This window comes from Phodopus roborovskii, unplaced genomic scaffold (genome assembly GCF_943737965.1).
Source record: "Phodopus roborovskii unplaced genomic scaffold, PHOROB, whole genome shotgun sequence".
Lineage (NCBI taxonomy): Eukaryota > Metazoa > Chordata > Mammalia > Rodentia > Cricetidae > Phodopus > Phodopus roborovskii.
Genome location: NW_026126651.1, coordinates 1,164,378 through 1,181,651, shown reverse-complemented (window position 1 = coordinate 1,181,651; position 17,274 = coordinate 1,164,378). Strand labels below are relative to the sequence as shown.

Here is a 17,274-nt window from a genome sequence, read left to right as displayed (position 1 = left end):
CCGTCTGGTGCAAGTCGGGGATGCCAATCCTGAAAACCATCATGCTGAAGTGGGCGTCGTCTGGGACAGACATGGAGCGTCCCTGGAGGCCTCGGGCAGAGGCCAGGTTACCAGGTGCTCCGCTGCCCCGGCCCCGAGTCCCCTGGGGGCCTCTCCCTGGCCCGTCTGGGGAGCTGTCGGATTCCGAGCCCCCCTCGGGACACTCGCTGGCACTGTGGCGTTCCTCGTCCTCGCTTGTCGCGGGGCTGTGGGTCATCGTGGGGCCACGGGGCGACGGGGGACAGCAGCATCACAGGCAACTGGGCAAGGCAAGGGTGACCCTCAGTGACGAGCCACTCAGAAGCTACCAGCGACATTCAGTGACAGACACAGTGGCAGCCTGTTCCCTCTGCCTTGGGAGGCAAGGGAGACTACGCATACCCTCAGACCTCTGCACAGACAAGCTCGCACCACCTCTTCAGCCTTCCTGGCACCCTTCTCCTCCCTGTCCTTGGCCCTCCTTGCAGCCCCCACCCCCCCTGTGCTCCACTTTGCGGCTGACCCAGTGTGTCCCAGAAATCACAGAATCACCGTGGGAGCTACTGGCCCACTTTGTCAAGCCACAAAAAATGAAGCTAAAATTAGCTAAGGACAGACAGGTGGACCAATCCACCCCGGCATCCTGCCCTCCTGGCCAGGGCCTGGCCTCTTCACCCCAGGGAGGCTGAGAATGACTTTTATAGTAAAGGGGGATGGAGGTGTGAGTTTTGAGCCTGGGGCAGCAGGAGGTGCCCGAGAGCTGACGACTTCACTGAAGTGTGGCTGACCACATGTTTGGAGGGCTGCTGCTGGGGAATGAGCTGTCCCTGGAGGGGACAGAGGGACACAAATGTGGGTGGATGTACAGAAAAGAGAAGTTCCCCTGAGCTGTGCCCGAGGGGCCTACAGAGGTTACTGGGGCATGTGAAGAGGATGTGTGGGTGGACAGAGAGGGTGGCCCTGGCTGGCCCATCCAGGTGATAAGCCGTGGTGGCCTGGATGGGTGTGGGCAACTGCGGGTGACCTGTGGGTGTGTTTCGGGACTGGCACAGCAGGGTGGGTGGGTTGGCACTGTTTGGTACTGGTGGCTCCACCGAGGAGAACTTGGATTGGGCGGGGAGGCTGGGGAGGAGGCTAGGAAGTGAACTGCGGCAATATGGGGAACGAAGGGGTGGGGAGGGTCGTCCCTCTCAAGGTGGCCTACGGAGGGGCGGCTCCTTTCCAAACGCCCCCCTTCTCTCCTGCTCGCCACCCCCCACTCCCCACTCTAGAACCGGAAAGCAGAATGTCTGGTCTGGTCCCTCCCACCCCACACCAGGCCCGGCTCCTGCACCGTTGCCATGGAGATGGGAAGCAGTGGAGGGTACTGCTGACTTTGGGGGAGTGGGGATGGGCTGGGGGGAGGAGGGTTGGGGAAGGAAAGACGAAATGTTTAAGGAAGAGAGTTCCAAGAACTGTAGGCGAGCAGGCGTCTAACTGCGGGTTGAGGACCCCTCCCCCTCGTGAGGGCCGAGCTCCGAAGTCACCCCCCCCCCGCCCCACGTATCTGGCCTTGCTGCCCCACCCGCCGGGCTCCAGAGGAGACTCCGGGCCTCCTGCTCAGTCCGCGGATTGCCCTAACCTCCTCCCGACTGGCAGTGTGACCTCAGCCACTCCCCCTCGGCTGACCCTGGCCGACGTCCCCTCTGCAGCCCTAGCTCCACAGGAACCGGGCGGCAGGTGGGAGGAAAGGTCGGCCAGGGCCGGACCCCCACAGCGCGGACTCCGCTGCCCCAACACCCAGGACAGCTCGGCCCCTCCCCCTCCGGCCTCGAGGGAGGGAGCGGGCACACTCCGCCGGGGCGGCATGAATCAAAAGCTCGGCGGCTAAGAATAGCTGGCACGCAGCTGGTACCGAGACGGGCTGAGGAATCGGCAAGGGGGGGTGGCGATGGGGAGAGAGGGGGTGCCCTGCGAGGCTGCGGGGGGACAGGGGACGGCTGGCGTGGCCAGGAGCCGGGCCCGGGGAGAATGAATGGAGGTGGAGGAAGGCGGGAGCTGGAGCTGAGACAGGAAGGTGGACGAGGGGACAGCCCCAGGTCGGAGAGGGAGCTGGGACTGGGGGCGGGAGCAGAGGGGGCGCGCCGGCCCGCGGAGAAGGGACCGGAGGAGCGACGGGCACGCGGGGCGCGAGTGGGAAGGAACTGGAGTCGCCTGGAAGGGGCGGCGGGTCTAGGCGGCGTGGGGGGCTCTGGCCCAGACGCTGGACTTGAAGGGGTTGGGGACCAGGGTGACCTAGGGGAGGGGCCCAGGTGCGCCAGGATGGGTGAGGCGGGGGAGTGGCCGAACAGGGTTGGGAGGCGGGGACCAGGACCCGGCGGTGGCCCAGCCGAGCTTAAGAGACCAGCACGGCTTAGGGGGCGCAGCACGTGGGGGATGGGGCACACCCTCCCAGCAAGGATGCGATCTGGGACGGGGCACCCGGGACCGGGTCGCAACCCAATTTGATGTCACCCGTAGGGGCCACGCTCCCTTCCACACCCGCACTCCCCCCCCCCACACCCTAAATGCACACCCAGGCTGGAGCCGGCGCCAGGCCAAGGACGTCCGGGGCGCCCCCGCCCTCTCCTGCAACCCCAGCTCTCGGAGCTGCGCCCGACCCCAGAACCCCCCTAGGGTGTCCCGTGCCCTTACCTGCCTGGCGGGGCTGCTGAGTCCCGGTCGGCGGCGCCCGCGGCCCCTCCCCCCTCCCCCCACCCCCCCCCCCCCCGTACACGGGGGACCCTCAGGCCATGCCCCACCGCCCCGGAGGGCGAGCGGGCCGGGGAGGGGGCGGGCGAGGGCTGGGGGGAGGGCGGGGGGGCCGCGGACCTCACCCCCCCCGCGGGCCGAGCCCGGCCATCCGCAGCGCGCCCCCCTTTCTGCCGCGCCCGCACGCCCCTCCTCGCCCGCCCCGGGGCTGGGGTCTGGCCGGGCTACGGGCGCCGCGGCTCCCGCCGGCTCTGCCTCCTCCTCCTCTGCCTGGGGCCGCCGCGCCGCCGCCTGCTCCCGCTCGGCGCCTCCACTGCCACCCGGCTCGCTCTCTCGCACTAGCTGTCTCTCCCTCACCCGGTCTCTCTCTCTTGCTCTCCTCTCTCTCTCCCTCCCTCCCCTCCCTCCGCCCTCTCCCCTCCCTCCAGGAGCCCGCAGAGAGATATCGCCCCTCCCCGCGCCCCCAAACCTCGCCCATCCTCCCCCCCAAACTCGGCTCCGCCCCTCTCCCCTCGCCCTCCTCCATCCTTCATCTTCACTGCCCCGTCCCCAAACCCAGATCCCATCCCTGCTTACCCCCTTGTGTCCCAAATGGGGTCCTGCTCCTTCCAGAGAAGCCCCTTTCCCAGAGTGCTCCCTACTCTTTCTATACATGGTGGGGTGCTATTTGTATCTATAGAGTCTGTATATTCCCAAATTGAATGCTGAGGGCTATAGATCCCTGTCCCGTGTCCCCAAATGCACACACACACACACACACACACACACACACACACACACCTTTCCATATAAGCCCCCACACATGGAAAACCAGAGATAGCCATATATCCCTCCCCCCAGCTGGCCCTGTAAACAAAACATACCCACAGCTGCATACTCCTTCAGGGCATGCCTGCCCGTACATATGACCAGAGACACACACCCAGCTTCATGCACAATGTCACACCCCATTGTCACAGCATACTGACAGCACCCTGCAAGATTTACCCACACCATACTCCAATTGCCTGCTCAGATCTGCCCACAAAAGCACATGGTAGACAGACATTGGTGCTGTCTGAGCAAGCTCACCCACCCCCTGTCCATCACAGGTATGTACACCTGTTTGATTGCACACCCTGCTCATAGCACCCCTCCACGGCTCTCCCTGAATACAGAAGTCAGGTTTAGGGACTGCTTTCCTGTTCAAGCACAGAGAGGCTAAGTAACTTGCCCCAGGTCGCCCCAGGAGTCATGGATGAAGGACAGAGGCTGTCTCCCTAGTCTCCACTGGCCTGCTGTAGTGTTCCAAAGAACATGCCTGAGGTTGTCTATCTTCATGTATCACTCATGTATCGCCTCTGACTTCACACACTTGGGCACATAAAGCTATGAGTGTGCAGGTAGTTAGCACTCTCTTGCTGGATACGTTCACAGAGGCAAGGCAGATTCATTCATCATCCTTCAGCCTTCTTCAGTCCTGACTTCCACTTTGCCCCAGCTCCAGCAGCATCCCCAGAGCCACTAGGGAACACCAGCACCTCCAGAGGGTGGTTCTAGGTAGCTTCTGCATTCTTCTGCAGCTGCAGGCTCTTGGGAACATCCTGGGATAAGCTGGAGTTGGTACCATCTCAGAGAGCCCCTCATCTTGATGCATCCACCCAGGTGCTGAGCAGCTGAGCCCATGGAGAACAGCTGTTAGTGTTGGCAAGAGCACTGAGTGGCATGAAGCACTCTATAGTTTAGAAGGCTGTTATGTATTATATGGAGGTCTCCAGCCTCTAGTGAGGGGGCCTCTGTGCTACCCATGAGTATCTGAGAGGCTCTAAAGGAGCCAATAGGCTGCCCAAGGTCACTCTGTCCTCCACATACCAGGCTTTCTTGAAAACTGGTGTGTTCCTTTCCAAGGCCCCTCATGGAGCTCTCAGCAGACCAGGGCAGATGTCAGGCAGCCTTGGCTAGATGCCACCATGCCCATGACCTCCACAGGGCTGCCATGTTGCCTCTCTGATCTGCTTTGCTTTTGCCCTGCAGAGCCTGGGTCCCTGGATCTCTGGCTCATGAATTGGCAAGACCTGCTGGACTATAGCTGGAATAGCCCTGCAAGACTCATGGTCCTGGCATGGAGTGGGCAGGACACAGTCTTCCACTCCTCTGGCACTGGATCCTCCCCCAGCCTTCAGCACCTCTACCCAGGCAGACACCTTGAGAACTCAGGTGCAGCCTAAGCACAGAAGTCTGTCTTTGAGGCCTTTAACCAGGCTGTCGTTATTCTGCCAGGAGCAGTGTCCTTATTCAGCAGCTTAACTGAGCACTTACTAGGTACTAGGAAGCCTTGCTTTGGGACTTGGGGATACAGAACTACCCAAGAATCTAAGCCTTGGTCTGCAAGAGACCGATGTAAATAAACAAGACCATGCTGGTTGGGTGATACCTTGAAGGAAAGGAGGCATTTTAGAAGAGCTGAGACTCCAGTGATGAGAAGGAGCTGAGGGAAGAATCTTGAGGAGGAAAAGGACAGGGAGGACACCACCGGGATGGAGGGTGAGGGGAGATGGGGTAAGGCTGCAGAAAATGGTCCTCTCCCAGGCCCTAGCCCTGCAGGCTGCACTGAGGACCGAGGCCCAGGTTTGGCTTCTCTCCTGCTTCTGATGGGAAGGTGAGGAAGCATGGGCATGGGGAGTAATGTGATCTGATTTATGGTTTGGAAGGATTGCTCTGGCTGCGGCAGGCAAGCAGCCCAGATTGGAGGGGCTCAGAGGAAGGAGGGGGAGAGCAGGGGGAGGTGACTGCAGTGGTCTAGGCTGGGGTGAGGCAGATTGCAGAATGTTCTCTGCTCAGAGTCCAGTGCTTGCTTGGTTCACTTCCTAGAGATAACTGCTCTGTCTGTCTACCCTTCTCCTTGGTGGAGGAGCCACTGGGCCCACCACCACCACCTCCCAGCCCAGCATTAGCCTGCTCAGGGCCTGGCCTGCAGGATAATCTTGGAGTTACACCTTTCAAGCTGTACACATCCATGCTGATCCCACACGCCCCACAAGCAGGCATACTGAAGGGCTGGGAGGGCGGGGGTAGACCATCTGGGTGGGAACTGTGAGCCTGGAGCCTGAGGACGGTAGAAGAGTCCTCTTCATTAGGCTGTGTGGTCAGTGGTGACCACAGGATAATAACAACCTTAGCTTTCCCTGCAGCCTGTTCCCTCCTCAGGAATGGCCAGGAGGGGGAGACGGGAACAGAGCCAAAAGCCGGCATCCATCATGGCCTGCTTTGTTCTGAGAAGGCTCATGGACCAAGGCTGAGGCCTACCAGTATCATGGATGCCTATAGAACTTTCTCCACCTTTCTTCTGACCATCTAAATGCTGGTGATTGCAAAAGTGAAGAAAAAGGCAGAAGTGGAGGTCTGGGAAGCAGTGCTGGGGTGGGTGTGGGGAGACCCAAGGCGGGATTAGGCCTTGGAAAGTTAGAGGTTTCCGGCCACAGAGGCAGAGCCTCCTGGAAGCCAAGAGGGGCGGGGAGACACACCAACAGAAGCTGAGGAGACCAAAAGCTAAAACAGACCAGACCAGGAGGGGAGGCAGAAAAGAAGGCCGGGCAGAGTGGAGGACCAAGAGGCCTGGGACACTCACCAGCCCAGACCCCAGCCTATCCCAGTGCAGGGATGCCCAGCAGGATGAAGGCAGCCTGGCTTTTGGGGGCTCTGGTGGTCCCTCAGCTTTTGGGCTTTGGCTATGGAGCCCGGGGTCCTGGGAGGGAGTGGGAGGGAGGCTGGGGAGGTGCCCTGGAGGAGGAGCGAAAGCGGGAATCGCTGATGTTGAAGGTGAGTATTGGAGGGGCACTGTGGGCTTGGAGTGAAGGGTTGTAGAGCTGGGCAAAGAAAAGTAATGGGGCTCAGATGGGGCCACAGGTCCGGAGGAAGAGCTTCGAAGGTAGGTGGGAAGGAAGCCGACATGTGTCCTCTGCCCCGGAATGTCCAGGAGGCACAGGAGCTGCCCACTGGGGTGGGGAGTAAAGATGGTCTTGCTGGAAACCCTGAAGGCAAAAGGGTCTGGGGGACCAAGGAGCCGCAAGGAGAAGCGGAGGAAGAGGAGACCACCACAGCATCTACTTCCAGGCCCAACCCTTTCCCCAGCCCTTCTCCCACATCAGAGGACACCATCACTTACATCTGTGAGTATCCACAAGCCGTGCATCTATCTGGAGGCCAGACACCTCAGGGGGCCCAAACCACTGAACCTCACGTACATAGTCCAGATTACCCCATTCTTTCTATTTTTGGAAGTCCGAGGGCCATGCCCTCCCTTGTCCTTAGGGTCCCTGATTGTGCCTCCAGATGCATATCCTGTCCCTTCACAGTGGGGCGCTTGGCTGGCCTGGATGCAGGCCTACACCAATTGCACATTCGTCTGCACGCTTTGGACACTCGTGTGGTCCAGCTGACCCAGGGACTGCGACAGCTGCGGGATGCTACTAGTGACACCGGCGACTCAGTGCAAGCCCTGAAGGAGGCGCAGGTCCGTGCTGAGCAAGAGCATGGCCGCTTGGAAGGTAAGTCTCCCCAGCACCAAGGGGGCCCAGGTGGGAAACTCTGGGAGGCCTGACGACCCGGGCAGCAGGAGTGTCAGGAAACCAGAGCATCCACACAGAACTGGGATGTGCGGGCACATCTGGAGCTGGATCGTGAGGTGGGTGAGACACTCCTGTGCCACACCCTGGCCACACCCTGGCCACGCCCCTCGCAGGTCCTGGCCCCTCCTCATTAGACTCTGGGGCTCTAACCAGGCTCCCTCTGGCCCCACCCTTTTATGCCCGCAAATGCTTTGGCCCTGCCCCTGACAGCCTGGCCAGGCCTCATTGGTCACTGAGGTTCTAGTCCCTCCCACTGTCCATGCCCTGTCTGTCTTCAATGCTCCGGCTCCCCCTAATTAGTTTCCACCACTGAAGGACTGTCCTCTTTTGGCCACGCCCCAACAGCTGTACGGGCCCTGACTCCGCCCTCTTCCGGTCCCCAAAGCTCTGCCTCCGTCCCCTACATCCCTGGCTCTGCTTCATTGGTCTCTGCGGCCTCAGAACTTTGGCCCCGCCTCCGCCTCTACCTCATTGGTCATCGCAGTTCTAACCCTCCTTCACCTGGCTCCGCCCTCTACCCCAATGCCACGGCCCCGCCCTTTCCCTGCAGGCCCCGCCCCCTCCCGCCCCAATGTTCTGACTCCGCCTCACCACGCACACAGGCTGCCTGAAGGGCCTGCGCCTGGGCCACAAGTGCTTCCTGCTCTCGCGGGACTTCGAGACTCAGGCGGCCGCGCAGGCGCGGTGCAAGGCGCGGGGCGGGAGCCTAGCACAGCCGGCGGACCGCCAGCAAATGGATGCGGTAGGTCGGTACCTGCGTGCTGCACTCGCCCCCTACAACTGGCCGGTATGGCTGGGCGTGAACGACAGGCGTTCTGAAGGGCTCTACCTTTTCGAGAACGGCCAGCGCGTGTCCTTCTTCGCCTGGCACCGCGCGCCCAGCCCGGAGCCCGGCGCCCATCCTAGCGCGGCATCACATCCACTCAGCCCGGATCAGCCCAATGGCGGCGTCCTGGAGAACTGCGTGGCGCAGGCCTCAGACGACGGTTCCTGGTGGGACCATGACTGTGAGCGGCGCCTCTACTTCGTCTGCGAGTACCCCTTCTAGAGAGCCGGCCCTTGCCCCAGAGCTCCAGCGCACATTCTGCACCGTGCACCCTACTGCCTGGGGTTACTCAGAGGTTCACAATCACCCTGAATAAATCTCAGTAAGAAGAGGCTTTTTCTTTTAGATATTGGCACCCAGACTGATCGGGGCCAGGTTGCACAGCCCAGAGCTTATAGAGGCAAAACCCACGTTAAATATAGTCTGCCTACGTGTAGGCACGGGCTTATTGTAACTTACATATCTTGCAGTGTCCTAGTCATCTTTTGAGTAGAGTAAGCAACTTTGATTACGAAAGCAGAAATAGCAGTCTTACTGTCTTGCTAGAACAGCAAATTTTACAAGATTAGTCACTTTAAGAGGAGTGTTTTAACCTCTGGGGGGAAAGGGGAAGTGGGCTGACAGGTAGAGCCTGCATGAGCACAAGCCAGGGGCTTACATGTTAAGCATAGTAAGTCTAAACTGTTAAATGTAATGTTCACCATCACACCTACAGGGTGCCTCACATTGAACGCCTTGTACTTTGCACCCTACGTAGTGCACCCCACATGGTTGGGCTCCCCCTGCCCCAGAGATAGCCTATGCAACCTCTCCATGGCCCCATCTGCTTGAAGCTTCAGCTCGATGCCAAGTTCAGTGACAATAAACGCTTCTGTAATGTAATTTGAGGGGCGGTGGAGACATCTGGCCTTTATCTTGCCTGGGGAAAGTCAGGAAGGACCAGACCCTGACTTTGGACACTTGTACTTGTCTTTTTAAAACACAGAATGTTGGAGAGCACACGTGCATAGGAACATGTGCAGGTTCACGATGTGTGGCGTATTCATGTACCCATGCAGATGCCCACAAGCCTAGCAGGCTTCCTCATGGGGCCTTTATGACCTGCCGAAGTCTTAGATGTTGGCCTTGCTCCTGAGCAGAGAGAGAGAGAGAGATAAGGAAACATGAAGGTGTGCGCTTGTTTTGTGTTGACTAATGCTTCAGACCTGCTTTCCCTGGGGGCATCACTTAATCAGGCCTGTTCCACAGTAAGTCTCAACCTCCAGAGCGTGTGGTCAGACACAAATCAAGAACTTCCCCACGGGAACACTGAGGTTCCTTCTGTTATTTCCTGTCTGGGAAGCTACTCAGTCTTCCCCGCTTTGAGCCTAGGTCTCACATGGCAAGCCTCACCTTCTTTCATGTGGTGTTGGCCTACATTTCCCAGTATGCCTGAGGATCACACCCTTGGCAAGGAACTGAGAGATCAGAAGTTCTCTCTACCCACCTGGCTTGCCCCATGCACCTCGGGAAATGTAGTCCAGTCTCTGGATTGTTACACAGTATCGCCTTTCCCACAGTGTGTGTGTGGGGGGGGGGGGAACTGAAAAACCTTGTGAATTTTCATTGGCAGATGGTAACATATTTTTAAAAGTGGAATTGCTTCATATAAAAATATATACATATGATATGTGCATATGTGTGGAAATGGTTAGAAAATTTGGCTGTCAACTGTTAATCCTAAAGATTTGAGGAGACAGATCACCACCCTAAATCGTCATGGCCAAATTAAGTAAAGTAAGCAAATGATTAATGCAAACTCTTTTATTTGTGTATACCTGCCTCCTCCCCCTGTGGTGGAGTTCAAGAGGTTAGTCATTGAGAGTGAGGAAGGACAAGGTTTTTACAGCTCAGGGCTAGGGGTTTTCCAAATGTGGGATTTGGTGGGCAAGATAGGTGGAGTTACACAAGAAGAACACAGTACAACAAGTTAGTCATAATGGCCTCCTGAAACAGGATTGAAAGGTGCAAGGTGGTCGGAACAAGGCAGTCATAACAACCTTTTGAAACAAAAGTAGGGTTGTAAAATGGTTATAAAAAAAAAAAAAAAAAAAAAAAAAAAAAAAAAACCTTTTGAAACAAAAGCATGGCTATGGTTTCCTGGAACAGGAAGTACAGAACCACGTGTAGTTAAGGTTACAGGTAGGGCGTAGCCCAATCTATGAGAAACAGAGGTTTAATCATAAACAGAAACAAGTCCAGTTTGTCTTTACTATAAAATGGCTTTTACGCCTAAGATGGAGGCAGGGTGGTCCTTCAGAACATTACTGAATAGAATATTTAAAACACACCTGAAAATTCTTTGCACCCAGAAGTGGAGGGAAGATGAGGCAGAGGCCAGCAATATTCTTTTAAAATATTTCTTACCTGCTAGTGGGTGTAGAACCCAGAGCCTCACACATGCTAGGCAAGCATGTTACCATTGAGCTGGACCCCTGGCCCTCAAAACTTTTATTTTACTTGGAAAATAATTGCTGATGCTGTACCACAGCAGCCTAAAAACTGACAAGAAACTAAGATGCATACATACATACGTGTATATAAATTTAAGGGCAACAAAATGGCTCTGCAGGCAAACAAGCTTGTGGTTAAGACTGACAACCCGAGCTTGAACACTGGGATGGGAGGAGAAAACGCCTGCAGGAAGTTGTACATGCGACATACTAATTCACATAAAATAATAAAATAAAATAGAAGGACAGAACAACCATCTGTTTCTTGCCTAGAAGATCACAGGTCACCATGAAAGTTCTGGGAATGGGGTTGGTGATATGTCTCAGTAGATTGCCACCAAGCCCAACAACCTGAGCACCTGAGTTTGATGCCTGGGATCTACATGGTAGAAGGAGAGAGCCAACTCCCATAAATTAACCTGCACAAATACAATATGAAGGCAGAAATGCTTTCTGTTAATGTGCATAGTGTGGAGATCAGAGGACAGACAATTTGCAGGAGTCAGTTTTCTTCTGCATGACAAGTTTGGGCCCTCAACTCATTTGACTTGGTGACAACTCCTTTACCTACTGAGCTGTCTCATATGACCCCAACCCAAAATCCTTATAGGTGACCACGTGACTGAGATCTTGCCAGCAAGAAAGGGTTACTCCATTTTCCAGACATGCTTTCAGACATGGCAGTGTTGCACACTGAGTGTTTTGGAAAGTAAAGTGTTTGGGTGGTAAAATGGTAGTGTCCACCCACAGGAGAGGTTTTGAGAGCTAAGGTGCATCCCTGAGCAGTGCATCTCTGTATTGTGGATGGAGAATTGGGCAGATTTTTATGGCTCTGGCTAGTTTTGATTTCTCAATACAGATTTTGCCTCTTCCTTTTCTTTCTTTTTTCCTTCCTTCCTTCCTTCCTCCCTCCCTTCCTCCCTTTCTTTTTAGGCATTTAGTGGTTAATGTACATATCTTGGACCTGAATTCACGAGCATTATTGAAAGGGTTTCTGGTGCAAGGGTATTTTAGGTATGGGGAGCTGAGGAATACCACAGAGTCACACCACACAACAAAACTTGATGCATGAACTCACAGAGGTAATAAAATCCAGTTTATTAAGGGGAGAATGAAAGGAACAAACTCACAAAATACAGAGTAAGAGCGAAGCCACCACTGATCCTCACTCCCTATCAGTTGCTTGGTTCTCCCACTATGCCAATCAGCCAGTCATGAGTGACAGCAAGAGAGAGCAAATATGCTCTTCTCTCAGCCTTATCAGCCCCCCACATAGCACCCTAGGCCATGCCCTAAGGCCAGTACCCAAAGCTAATGGAATGAATTCCCACACTTCCCCCTTTTGTCTAAATAAGAGGGTTCTAAACCCAATGCAAAACTATATACAATACGAACAAAGACCGAGTATTGTCCAGGAGAAAGAAAGGGTAATAACATACACAAAAAGTAGAACTACAGCTAACCAGAAGAACATCAATCAAGAAACACATACTAAGTGTCTAGACTATATAAGTAATTGGGAAATAACATTGATTGTTCCAAAAGATGCCATACCCAGAGGACTCTAAGTCTTATACCTAAAGTGCCTTAGCTAAGATATGAGAGCATAGTGATTGTGACTATCTAGTCTTCAACTCCATCAAAGACCTGAGAAGGAAAATAATTAAGCAGGAAGTGCAGGCAGGCAACTTCCAAAAGGTGCAAGAAATAACAAAGAGCTGGCTACCTGGACAGTCTACAATGTAGGGCAGCCGGCTTTGGCTATAGACCTAGAATGTCTGACAGACCAATATCAGAGGCAGGAAAATTCGAAAGACTGCCCTATCCTGTCTTGGCAAGGTTCCACAGTCGGTTTTCCTTGCGTCCTGCTGGTCTAGTTTGGACAGTGCACTTACTGTCAGCAGTAAAGGCAAGGGCAGTTCTTTGCCCATAGGCCAGTTTTGCCAAGAAGAAAACAAGCTCTATATGGAGTGTCTTCAGCCCTCAACATCCTCTCAGGATTAGATTGGAGCTGCCAGGAGCAGTTGTGTTTCAGATCAGCACAGTTCTAAGTTATTAAAACATTTATTTTGTTTAATGTCTAAACAATAGTGCTTTATTGAAAAAGGGTTAGTTTACATGGCTACAAAGTTGAAGTGGAAAATGTGTTTTCAAAATACATTTCTACAGGTACAAGTTACATCTTAGTGAGAGGGCTCTATTAGCAAAAGTGTATGTTCAGATTTGGGTGGAAAAGCTGAAGGGGGATTTAGATCTTGCAGCTCACATTGCTTAGAAGGTCTTAGATGTCAGCTGCAAAATGGCAACCTTAACTCACAAACACAGGGCTCCCACTGCACGCTTGGAAATGCTTGTTTCTTAAAACAATCAAATTAATGTCAAAATAACCCAAACAAAGAATTGCTTGGGGTTCACTAAAGTCATCAACCCTTTTCTTGGTAGGGACTTTGCACAGTGAACCCCTGGCCAATCACAGTGATGCAACAATGAAGGGGTAAAATGAGCAAACATATTATTTTCTGTCATTTATAACTAACAACTTGTAAGTCTCATTCTCACTAGTACTATTGATTTTTGGCCTGAATTAAACACAAATCCCTGCCTCATCATCAGCCAAGCACTTTCTTCTGCAGCCAAATGAAAGCACAGAACCAGCACCTGCTTTGCGCCCTCCACACCAGTCTCCTTCACTTGCCCTTTCTGTGGCCATGAGCTGACATGAGAAACGGCAAGCGAAGGCAGGCCAGAGTACCACACTATCCCCAGGCACGGCTTTGCTCATCTGAACTGCCTTTCACTCTTGCCATTAAGACATTTTATACTCTACCACCCGAGGAAAATGACAGTGGCTGAAAACAGATGAGACAGCCTGCTAATTAAAAAACGGTTATTTTCCTCTCAGTAGAAAACCACTGAAAACGGGAAGAGTTAGAGGAAAACCTGGCAGGCATTTGGGCTTCAAGCAGCTTTCTGTGCAAGAGCACCACCCACTCTCAAGCCTGGTTCAGATCCATGCAGATCCATGCTGACCAAGGACTGATTTCCACTGCCGTGGCAGATCTTTTGCTCCTAGTCATACAAAGTACACTAAAGTGCAGTATAAACTATAAAAATTTTGGTTGCTTTAAAAAAGTGTTGCCTCCTTAGCTGGGTAAAAGTTTACTGACTCTTACTGTGTAGAGTCTTGTTACAATATGAAGCTGGAGCTCATAGCTGCTTTGGTTTTCTCCACAGCGTAGCATAATCAGCATCCACAGCATAAAAAGTCCTTGTAGTGAGTTCTCTACAGAGGCTTGAAAAGGATCTGGCACTAGAATCCAGAGCTCTTAAAATCCAACCCTGAAATCCTGCTTTTTAAAGGCCATTGAAGTATAAACATTATCTCATTAGATAACCCTCCTCTGTTCTGCCGGTTAACAGATAAATGTGCAGATGGATTAACCGTATTAACTACAGCAGCAAAAGTGGTTTCAGGTGTTCTGCACAAATATAAAGTTAACAGTGTGACTTCATTCTAATAAGCAAATATTCTGCCACCAAGTATGCACAACTACCTCTGTCACAGGCACATCATGTCCACCACACAGGAACATTCTGAGCAAACAAAAATGTCTAGATATAAATCAAGAGTACTTGTCAATGATTGGTCAGGCCAGCTCAATCAAAGAAATTCACTATCACCAGTATTCAGGTTGACTGATTCTTAGACGTTAATTCTAACATTAGTGGTTAAGGAAGAAGAAAGTAAGGGTTTACCTCATACAATTAAAGTGTAACATAGCAATGAAATATAAATGTTAAAAGTACTTCACACCAGAGGGGAAAAAGAGAAAAGAACCGAAAATCAAAACCATCAAAAGTAAAAAACCAAAACCCAACTGAAATCCTCAGACACAGAGACTTGAATTCCGACGGCACACTTCCAAGGGTTTTTGGAAACGCAATGCTGCGGCACTTATCAGGAATGCTTTCTTTTTATCCAACAGCGTTTTCTCACACATGGTGCCGGAGTGTCCCCACTGTCACTGTCAACACCTTGCATCTGGAGTTGCATCTGGGCTTGCAACCTTGCAATCATCTCCCGCATGCGGCAATGCTCAGCCTCCTTTTCAAGCAAGATCTGGTCTTTATTCGTGTCCCCGTTCTCCACTTGCCTGCCACCTCTCTTCAGCCTCTCAGAACAGAAGTTTCCATAGTGGAGGCCCTGGATCACCTCCTGTAGGTCCTGCATGTGGGTGATGAGCATTGTTTGTTCCCAGCTTCAGGAAGTCATTGTGTTGTGGATTCTCCACCTCACAGCAACCTGCGGGCAGAGGCAACCTCTGACCTTCATGCCTTAGCTTCAATCAACGGTTGGAGCCAACCACAGAGAATGGGATCCTGGCCCTGAAATGTCTAGACTGTTCCTTGAAATCTTCATCTGATTCTGCATCCAGTAAGTGGTAGCTTTTGATGTTATGCTCTTCAAAATCCTTTCCTTTAGCCGTTCATGCTCCTTAGGAGTGAGAGTGCCAGGTTTCACAATGGCAGGCACAATATTCACCTTATTGTGTATTGCTTTCACAAATGCAACATCTAAGGGCTTCAACCCTTGTCCGAACGGTGAGATGAAGTACAAGCAACAGTGCACTCTGTCATCGATGATGTGCCGCCTGTTCAGTCCACTCTCATCATGTAGGTAGCGTTCAAACTGCTCATCAATGCAGGAGATAATTGTCTTAAAACAACCTCTGCAACTGCATCCCCATAGCCAGGCGTGTCCACTAAAGCTTGACCCCAGCTCTTCAATCTCAGCAGCTGAAGCCTCAATGAGGATAGTTCTTTCAATTTTCTTGGCAGCTCCTGGTATAATTCTTTCTGGGTAGAGATCAGTCAGGGATAAGCTGTTGATGAGAGTTGATTTTCCTAGAGATTCATCAACCACCATCAGTGTGAACTCAAACCTGACTGGGAAGATTTGCAAATCCAACATAGCCAGGAGTTTCTGGATTTATAAACTGAGGTGGTTGTTGCTTAGACATCTTTCTTGATTTTTCTATCTGCTAACATGCTGGAGACTGCTAGGTAGACTCTATTAAAACATTTAAATGCCATATTCTGTAGGTCTTTGAAGTATCTGAAGATTACCTATCTGTATGAAGTACATCGCTGTGCAACTAGAGAACCTAACATAACTGTAAGTATGACAAATATGGGTGACTATAACCTGTAATTCTTAATAACCTATATAGCTTACAGACTAAAGCTTCACATTATAAAAAATTACAATCTTTAAACAGATGTGCAACATGAGGACAGTAACCTCAAAATTGTAACAATGTGTAAAAATGTCTTAATCAGAGGTAGAGGTGTATAGTGCAATATAACAAAAGTATTCTTAATTTGTACCAATATACAAAATATCTTAAGCAGAAATAGGAGTATGACAAAAACAATCTTACATTTGTGTGCAAAAAACCTGTAAACAGAAATAGGAATGTATACAATATGACAAATTATATTTGTATCAATATACAAATTATCTTAGGAATACAAAGATAATTTTACACATGTATCAATATACAAGAATCTATATCAATGTAAATTGTCTATAACTAATAGTTGCTAAAATAGTTTACAAGTAGATACATTAATCTACCTAATTATTCTATCTTATCTATTCCCTTTTTTTCTATGCCAAACGAGATTCCTGAATTCTTGGAAGCAGAAACCTGCTGGTGTTCACCTATGTTGTGAGTTATTTCTCCCTGAATAAACATCTGTTCGGCCTAATTGTTTATCCTGATCCTTATTAAACCGCAATAGGGAGTAGAATTTTGAGATGATAACAGAGTTTTGATAACAATAGTCCTTAGATTTTCTTCTGTCCCACACCAGGTGGCTCTTCTGATATGACACAGAAACTCTGAATTTTTCTTTCAACAACATGCTTGGATTTAGAGAAAGAGCGAGCCATTCTCCAACTCTAAAACCTGTTTTGATTTTTAATTGAGTCAGGACAACCACTATCCTGAGGAGTGAGGAGATAGAGGTGTTTAGGTAGTGAGATTTTACCCTGTAGAGAATTTTGGTACCATAGATATGATTTTACTTAGCTTGGTAATTTTCTTCTGAATAGCTTTCCTTCTTCTTTAGACATCTAGATGTCCAAGGTCTTTTGATTTCTTGGAGATGGGTGTCTCTGCCCTCCTGTAAAGACAGGAGCAGAGCCCTGCCCTGACCCTTGTGAGGTTTCTGCTCTCCTGTAAAGACAGGAGCAGAGCCCTACCCTGACCCTTGTGAGGTTTCTGCTCTCCTGTAAAGACAGGAGCAGAGCCCTGCCCTGACCCTTGTGAGGTTTCCTCACTGCTTCTAGATTGTCACCTTGGTGGATCACTGCTTCTAGATTGTCACCTTGGTGGATCACTGCTTCTAGATTGTCACCTTGGTGGATGAGCTATCATTTCTCCTGTTCAGATCAAATTTAATTAATTTTGATGTTATCCATAGCTTTTCTTCTCTTGTGGAAACAAAAGCAAAAACCCTTCCCAAATATAGCCCATTTCCTGGTTTCCATTCTGGGGTCAACACATCTTTGAAGTACACGGGCTGATTAAACGCA

At 51.6% G+C, this 17,274-nt stretch overlaps 2 protein-coding genes and 1 pseudogene across 5 annotated transcripts in view; 1 reads left to right on the top strand and 2 right to left on the bottom strand.

Moving 5' to 3' along the window:
* Positions 1-3,402, bottom strand: part of Shank1 (SH3 and multiple ankyrin repeat domains 1) — a 47,079-nt gene extending 43,677 nt beyond the window's left edge. For 3 of the 4 annotated variants that reach the window (XM_051174121.1, XM_051174123.1, XM_051174124.1), the window contains exons 1-2: positions 2,692-2,824; positions 2-299 (exon numbers count right to left, since the gene is read on the bottom strand). In XM_051174121.1, coding sequence (XP_051030078.1) covers positions 2-256 — 255 coding nt within the window. In that variant the 5' untranslated portion in view covers positions 257-299; positions 2,692-2,824. Of the gene's footprint in view, position 1; positions 300-2,691; positions 2,825-3,324 lie in introns of those variants that run through there. The other variant, XM_051174122.1, reaches the window with a different exon arrangement.
* Positions 3,403-6,364: 2,962 nt separating this feature from the next.
* Clec11a (C-type lectin domain containing 11A) lies at positions 6,365-8,553 on the top strand. Its single transcript, XM_051174162.1, has 4 exons — positions 6,365-6,546; positions 6,704-6,896; positions 7,083-7,274; positions 7,958-8,553. The coding sequence occupies exons 1-4, from the start codon at positions 6,388-6,390 to the stop codon at positions 8,401-8,403; spliced, it is 990 nt and encodes a 329-aa protein (XP_051030119.1). The 5' UTR covers positions 6,365-6,387; the 3' UTR covers positions 8,404-8,553.
* Positions 8,554-14,647: 6,094 nt separating this feature from the next.
* On the bottom strand, positions 14,648-15,729 carry LOC127213728 (septin-2-like; annotated as a pseudogene).
* Between the last annotated feature and the right edge of the window lie 1,545 nt (positions 15,730-17,274).